General features: G+C 51.7%; 1 protein-coding gene across 1 annotated transcript; it reads right to left on the reverse strand.

The window, feature by feature from the left end:
* Window positions 1–1,016: 1,016 nt before the first annotated feature.
* rab33ba (RAB33B, member RAS oncogene family a) lies at window positions 1,017–5,795 on the reverse strand. The gene is made up of 2 exons (XM_079249923.1): window positions 5,352–5,795; window positions 1,017–1,906 (listed from the first exon to the last, which is right to left on the reverse strand). The coding sequence occupies exons 1-2, from the start codon at window positions 5,550–5,552 to the stop codon at window positions 1,412–1,414; spliced, it is 696 nt and encodes a 231-aa protein (XP_079106049.1). The 5' UTR covers window positions 5,553–5,795; the 3' UTR covers window positions 1,017–1,411.
* Window positions 5,796–7,909: the final 2,114 nt, after the last annotated feature.

The following is a 7,909-nucleotide window of genomic DNA, read 5'->3' on the forward strand; positions in this document are numbered from 1 at the left end:
CCATCATCCCTCCATCCATCCATCCATCATCCCTCCATCCATCCATCCATCATCCACCCCTCCATTATACATCCATCCATCCATCATCCCTCCATCTATTATACATCCCTCCATCCATCATCCATCCATCCATCAATCCCTCCATCCATCCATCCATTATACATCCATCCATCAATCCCTCCCTCCACCCCTCCATCCATTATACATCCATCCATCAATCCCTCCATCCATCATCCCTCCACCCCTCCATCCATTATACATCCACCACCCCTCCATCCATTATACATCCATCCATCCATCATCCACCCCTCCATTATACATCCATCCATCAATCCCTCCCTCCACCCCTCCATCCATTATACATCCATCCATCAATCCCTCCATCCATCATCCCTCCACCCCTCCATCTATTATACATCCCTCCATCCATCATCCACCCCTCCATTATACATCCATCCATCAATCCCTCCATCCATCCATTCATCCACCCTTCCATTATACATCCATCCATCAATCCCTCCATCCATCATCCCTCCATCCATCCATCCATCATCCCTCCATCCATCCATCCATCATCCCTCCATCCATCATCCACCCCTCCATTATACATCCATCCATCCATCATCCCTCCATCTATTATACATCCCTCCATCCATCATCCATCCATCTATTATACATCCCTCCATCCATCATCCATCCATCCATCAATCCCTCCATCCATCCATCCATTATACATCCATCCATCAATCCCTCCCTCCACCCCTCCATCCATTATACATCCATCCATCAATCCCTCCATCCATCATCCCTCCACCCCTCCATCCATTATACATCCATCCATCCATCCATCCATCATCCATTATACATCCATACACCCATCCATCCATCCATCCATCCGTCATCCCTCCATCCATCCATCCAGCAATCATCCCTCTATCTATCCATCCATTATACATCCACCCCTCCATCCATCCAACCATCCATCCATCCATCCGATGATGTAGTTAATAAAACAGTTTTCTTCATGTCCCAAGTGATGGTTATTTTTCTTGTCTTCTGATTGGTTAACATCCCGGCATTCCTGGGGAGGAAGGAATCCGGAGCAGACGACATGTGGGAGGGAAATCTGTCGGCTCTGATTGGCTCCCATCATGATGGAACTGGTCTGGTCCAGCCTGGTTCTAGAGTTTTGGCATTGATCCATAAATATGCAGCGTGATTATTGATGATGATGATGATGATTCCTCTTCACCTCGACGTTGGCGGCGTCATGATACAAAACCAGCAGGATTCATGTTTTGTCCCGTTGCCGTGACAACCGGCAGAAGCTCGTAGCCAGGTGTAAACATGTGACGACGTGGTTCTGGATCAGTTCCCTTCTCATCAATGTGGTCCAGGCGGATCCCCTCATTCAGCAGCTGCTGCAGCCCCAGCTCCGCGCCGTCCCGCCGCCATCGTCCCGCCCCCCGGTCAGTGTGACGGGGCCCCCCGCCCCCTCTGGCGGCTGACTGAGAACCAGGGGCTTCTGGGATTTCAGCTTGTGCGCCACCGTCATAAAGATGGCCTCCACGTGGTCGCTGTTCTGGAGGTGTGCGTCTCCCTGGCTGTTCGGGTTCTTAGCCGAGGTCTCGAACAGCGGCATGGAATGGGTGTCGGCAAACTGCTGCGCCACGTCGGCGCCCACCTGGACGCAGTCCTGCAGGTCGCACTTGTTCCCCACTAGAATCCGCGGAACCTCGGAGCCCAGGGCGTGCTGCTTGCACTCGTCGATCCAGGCGGGGAGGCTTCGGAAGCTGGCGGCGTTGGTGATGTCATAGACGAAGACAACGGCGTGCACGTTGCGGTAGTAGTGCTGAACCATGGACTTCCTGAAGCGCTCCTGGCCGGCCGTGTCCCACAGCTGGATCTGAGGAGACAAAGTGGACCATGAGCCGCCGTGACTTGTCCACGACCAGCGAGGTTCCATGTCCTCTCTCTCTGCACCGGGCTGACCTGCACAAACCCGCTTCAGCACCTGGAAAGCTTTGTTTCACTGTCTTCTACCAACCTGGAAGGCATCAGACGAAGGACGGTGAAGATGTGGGGATCGGATCGAAGTCATGACTCCATGCCATCAGGTGGGTTCTATTACAGGACGTGTGGAAAAGTCCCCCGAGACGTGACGCGTAGAAAGTGTCCCGAGACGTGGCGCGTAGAAAGTGTCCCGAGACGTGGCGCGTAGAAAGTGTCCCGAGACGTGGCGCGTAGAAAGTGTCCCGAGACGTGGCGCGTAGAAAGTGTCCCGAGACGTGGCGCGTAGAAAGTGTCCCGAGACGTGGCGCGTAGAAAGTGTCCCGAGACGTGGCGCGTAGAAAGTGTCCCGAGACGTGGCGCGTAGAAAGTGTCCCGAGACGTGGCGCGTAGAAAGTGTCCCGAGACGTGGCGCGTAGAAAGTGTCCCGAGACGTGGCGCGTAGAAAGTGTCCCGAGACGTGGCGCGTCGAAAGTGTCCCGAGACGTGACGCGTGGAAAAGTGTCCCGAGACGTGGCGCGTAGAAAGTGTCCCGAGACGTGGCGCGTAGAAAGTGTCCCGAGACGTGGCGCGTAGAAAGTGTCCCGAGACGTGGCGCGTAGAAAGTGTCCCGAGACGTGGCGCGTAGAAAGTGTCCCGAGACGTGGCGCGTAGAAAGTGTCCCGAGACGTGGCGCGTAGAAAGTGTCCCGAGACGTGGCGCGTAGAAAGTCCCCCGAGACGTGACGCGTAGAAAGTCCCCCGAGACGTGACGCGTAGAAAGTGTCCCGAGACGTGGCGCGTAGAAAGTGTCCCGAGACGTGGCGCGTAGAAAGTGTCCCGAGACGTGGCGCGTAGAAAGTGTCCCGAGACGTGGCGCGTAGAAGGTGTCCCGAGACGTGGCGCGTAGAAAGTGTCCCGAGACGTGACGCGTAGAAGGTGTCCCGAGACGTGGCGCGTAGAAGGTGTCCCGAGACGTGGCGCGTAGAAAGTGTCCCGAGACGTGGCGCGTAGAAAGTGTCCCGAGACGTGGCGCGTAGAAAGTGTCCCGAGACGTGGCGCGTAGAAAGTGTCCCGAGACGTGGCGCGTAGAAGGTGTCCCGAGACGTGGCGCGTAGAAGGTGTCCCGAGACGTGGCGCGTAGAAAGTGTCCCGAGACGTGGCGCGTAGAAAGTGTCCCGAGACGTGGCGCGTAGAAAGTGTCCCGAGACGTGGCGCGTAGAAAGTGTCCCGAGACGTGGCGCGTAGAAAGTGTCCCGAGACGTGGCGCGTAGAAAGTGTCCCGAGACGTGGCGCGTAGAAAGTGTCCCGAGACGTGGCGCGTAGAAAGTGTCCCGAGACGTGGCGCGTAGAAGGTGTCCCGAGACGTGGCGCGTAGAAGGTGTCCCGAGACGTGGCGCGTAGAAGGTGTCCCGAGACGTGGCGCGTAGAAAGTGTCCCGAGACGTGGCGCGTAGAAAGTGTCCCGAGACGTGACGCGTAGAAAGTGTCCCGAGACGTGACGCGTAGAAAGTGTCCCGAGACGTGGCGCGTAGAAAGTGTCCCGAGACGTGGCGCGTAGAAAGTGTCCCGAGACGTGGCGCGTAGAAAGTGTCCCGAGACGTGGCGCGTAGAAGGTGTCCCGAGACGTGGCGCGTAGAAGGTGTCCCGAGACGTGGCGCGTAGAAAGTGTCCCGAGACGTGGCGCGTAGAAAGTGTCCCGAGACGTGACGCGTAGAAGGTGTCCCGAGACGTGGCGCGTAGAAGGTGTCCCGAGACGTGGCGCGTAGAAAGTGTCCCGAGACGTGGCGCGTAGAAAGTGTCCCGAGACGTGGCGCGTAGAAAGTGTCCCGAGACGTGGCGCGTAGAAGGTGTCCCGAGACGTGGCGCGTAGAAGGTGTCCCGAGACGTGACGCGTAGAAAGTGTCCCGAGACGTGACGCGTAGAAGGTGTCCCGAGACGTGGCGCGTAGAAGGTGTCCCGAGACGTGGCGCGTAGAAAGTGTCCCGAGACGTGGCGCGTAGAAAGTGTCCCGAGACGTGGCGCGTAGAAAGTGTCCCGAGACGTGGCGCGTAGAAGGTGTCCCGAGACGTGGCGCGTAGAAGGTGTCCCGAGACGTGACGCGTAGAAAGTGTCCCGAGACGTGGCGCGTAGAAAGTGTCCCGAGACGTGACGCGTAGAAAGTGTCCCGAGACGTGACGCGTAGAAAGTGTCCCGAGACGTGACGCGTAGAAAGTGTCCCGAGACGTGACGCGTAGAAAGTGAGACATGACACGTAGAAAGTGTCAGAGACGTGACGCGTAGAAAGTGTCAGAGACGTGACGCGTAGAAGGTGTCCCGAGACGTGACGCGTAGAAAGTGTCCCGAGACGTGGCGCGTAGAAAGTGTCCCGAGACGTGGCGCGTAGAAAGTGTCCCGAGACGTGGCGCGTAGAAAGTGTCCCGAGACGTGGCGCGTAGAAAGTGTCCCGAGACGTGACGCGTAGAAGGTGTCCCGAGACGTGGCGCGTAGAAGGTGTCCCGAGACGTGGCGCGTAGAAGGTGTCCCGAGACGTGGCGCGTAGAAAGTGTCCCGAGACGTGACGCGTAGAAGGTGTCCCGAGACGTGGCGCGTAGAAAGTGTCCCGAGACGTGGCGCGTAGAAAGTGTCCCGAGACGTGACGCGTAGAAAGTGTCCCGAGACGTGGCGCGTAGAAAGTGTCCCGAGACGTGGCGCGTAGAAAGTGTCCCGAGACGTGGCGCGTAGAAAGTGTCCCGAGACGTGGCGCGTAGAAAGTGTCCCGAGACGTGGCGCGTAGAAAGTGTCCCGAGACGTGGCGCGTAGAAGGTGTCCCGAGACGTGGCGCGTAGAAAGTGTCCCGAGACGTGACGCGTAGAAAGTGTCCCGAGACGTGGCGCGTAGAAAGTGTCCCGAGACGTGGCGCGTAGAAAGTGTCCCGAGACGTGGCGCGTAGAAAGTGTCCCGAGACGTGGCGCGTAGAAAGTGTCCCAAGACGTGGCGCATAGAAAGTGTCCCGAGACGTGACGCGTAGAAGGTGTCCCGAGACGTGGCGCGTAGAAAGTGTCCCGAGACGTGGCGCATAGAAAGTGTCCCGAGACGTGACGCGTAGAAAGTGAGACATGACACGTAGAAAGTGAGACATGACGCGTAGAAAGTGTCAGAGACGTGACGCGTAGAAAGTGAGAGACGATGAGTATAAACATTGTTGGAGAAGTGATGCTGTACAAACAAAGCTGAAAGTTGAAGATTCTGCTTCACGAACAGAAAACTGCTGAAATATTTCTGTCATTCTGCAGAAATGCTCCTGGAATCAGAGAAAAGCTAAAAGATGACTGGATGTGTCGGATTATTTACTGCTTGGTTTTTATCTTGGTCTAAAACAAACCTTGATCTTCTCTCCGGCGATCTCCACCAGCCTCTCCCGGAAGTCCACGCCGATCGTGGCCTCCGTCTTGTCGGGAAACCTGCCGGAGCAGAAGCGGTAGGTCAGGCAGGTCTTCCCCACGCCGGAGTCCCCGATCACGATGATCTTAAAGATGCGGGTCCTGTGAGGCGGAAACGAGGCGGCGGCAAAGGAATCCCCCATGTCGACCCGGAATCCGGGGAGAACCGTGCTAGAACCGGGCTGGCTGGGATATCACTGCGGGGATAAGAGGAGTCAGCAGCGGAACCTCCTGCGGGATTCACGGCGGTTCATCACGAGGAAGAGGAGGATGTCGCCGCTAGCGCGAAATCAGATGAAGAAGACGTGATTATTGGGTCAGTTCTTGGTACATGTGATGATGATGATGATGAGGAGAAGAAGACAAACGGACCATTTTGTGTCTAAAATCAGGCATGTCTGTCAGCCTCCCAGTTTGGGGCTCAGCCACGTACAGAGCTGTACAAACTCTCGCGAGAAAAACTCTGACGTTCACAGTGACGTACATGCCTCCGATTTCCGGTTTGTCCGAGGCGCAGCCATCTTGGTCCTGGCAAGGTTTTGTTTACATTTGGCTGATAAATAAAATACTGAAAATATGGACACAATTAGACAAGAAATAAAATGTAAGAAGTTACCATTTTGGACGTACATCAACCTGTAATGACAGAAAAATTCATAAACAAGATAAATTAAGAAAAGGATATTACCAAGTAAAGTACGACATAAGTTTAAATATGTTTAGCTTCATAGTTCTACATACAGCAATAATATTTCTACTACTACTGCTACTACTACTAACAATAATAATAATGATAACAAAAATACTGACTAGTAATGTTGGGCTTGGCTTAGCATGACTGTTATATCTTTCTCTGCTGGTAGATGGTCAGTTCAAAATGTTTCAGACTGTAGAGTACTTTTAAAAGACCTTTTAAATTCCTTCAGATGTTTCTTGAAAATTATTCTAATTTGAGTTAAACTGTTTCCTATGAAAGGGAAATAAGTGGTTTTGCTTCATTTCATTAGTGGATTTTCTTCCTCTTTCTAGTCTTTTATTATTATTATTATTGTTATTATTATTATTATTATTATTATTATTATTAGTAGTAGTAGTAGTAGTAGTAGTAGTAGTAGTAGTAGTATTCGTTATCATGACAACAAAGGTATACCATATCTAAATGAGGAAGGGAAACCAGAAAATAAAACAGGAAGAACAAGTTTACATTCTTTTAAAACATTTTACAACAAAATGCCATTAATTGTCTTGGTAAATGTGCTTGGGAATAAAAACTTAACTTTTTATGTAATCGGTTTTCATAATTTTATGAATTAAAACTTTCCAGCAACTATAAAACATTAAAACTCCATATGTTGTAGGATCACCTCCATAATTATCCCAAACAACACTTCTGTTCATATTTAGATTAACTAAATGAGTTTTTTTCATTCTAGATTGCACCGTCTGATGGCAGCAAATTGTAGTAGCTCTGACTTGTTATCTTGATTTTTTTTTTTAAAGTCTTCTCACATAGATACTACCTCAAATTAGGTTTTTTTTTTGGTTTTTTTTTTGAGGATTTCATGCCGGTTCGGAGGGTGTGCTGCAAGGAAGATTTTTCTGCATATTTTTGTCTCTTTCAAAACTTGTTATGATGAGTCTCCATGGCAACAAAAGACTTGTTTACAATCAGGATCAACTGATTAACCTCTCCTAAAATCAGGATTATCAGCGAAACAACACATCAAATCCCGATGGAGTTGAAAAGAAAGAGGAGAGGATGCAGAGCGGGAGTGAGACAGAGGAGAAAGCGATGGAGATTTAAACCATTTCTCCCGACCGTTGTCATGGGTAATGTGAGATCACTAGCTAACAAAACAGACGAGCTTGAGATGCTAACAAGGTCTCAGAAAGAATACAGAGAGTGCAGTATTATGTGCTTCACCGAGACATGGCTGCATGAACACATCTCTGACTGTAATGTGTCTGTACCGGGCTTTAAAACGGTCCGTGCAGACTGCAGTAGACAACACAGCGGAAAGCTAAAGGGTGGTGGAATTGCAGTGCTGGTTAACCAGCGTTGGTGTCATCCTGGACATGTTACTGTCAAGGAGAAGATTTGCACAAGGGACATGGAACTGTTAGCTGTGAGCTTCCGTCCATATTATTTACCCAGAGAGTTTACCTGTGTTATTCTGGTAGCGGTTTATATAATACCTGGTACCGCACCAGACACAGCCTGTGATGTCATCAGCTCCGTCGTTGCTCGGCTACAAACACAGCATCCAAACTCATTCATGGCGGAGATTCTCAGATTCTCCAGCACCTTTTCAACACCAGTCTGAGACAAAATAGAGTCCCAGTGCTGTGGAAAACCTCCTGCCTTGTTCCAGTGCCTAAAAAAACCCAACCAGCTGAACCAAGTGACTACAGACCAGTTGCCCTGACATCTCACATCATGAAAGTCCTGGAGAGACTCTTACTGGCTCACCTCAACAAGCAAGTAAACACCTTTCAGGAC

This window comes from Telmatherina bonti (assembly GCF_933228915.1).
Source record: "Telmatherina bonti genome assembly, chromosome: 12".
Taxonomy (NCBI): Eukaryota; Metazoa; Chordata; class Actinopteri; order Atheriniformes; family Telmatherinidae; genus Telmatherina; species Telmatherina bonti.

What these genes read in the sequence shown, in the direction of transcription:
- rab33ba (XM_079249923.1), bottom strand. Translation starts at nt 5,552, where the DNA reads ATGGGGGATTCCTTTGCCGCCGCCTCGTTTCCGCCTCACAGGACCCGC. An exon ending in TCGCCGGAGAGAAGATCAAG is followed by an intron (nt 1,907 to 5,351) that starts GTTTGTTTTAGA and finishes TTGTCTCCTCAG; the next exon opens with ATCCAGCTGTGGGACACGGC.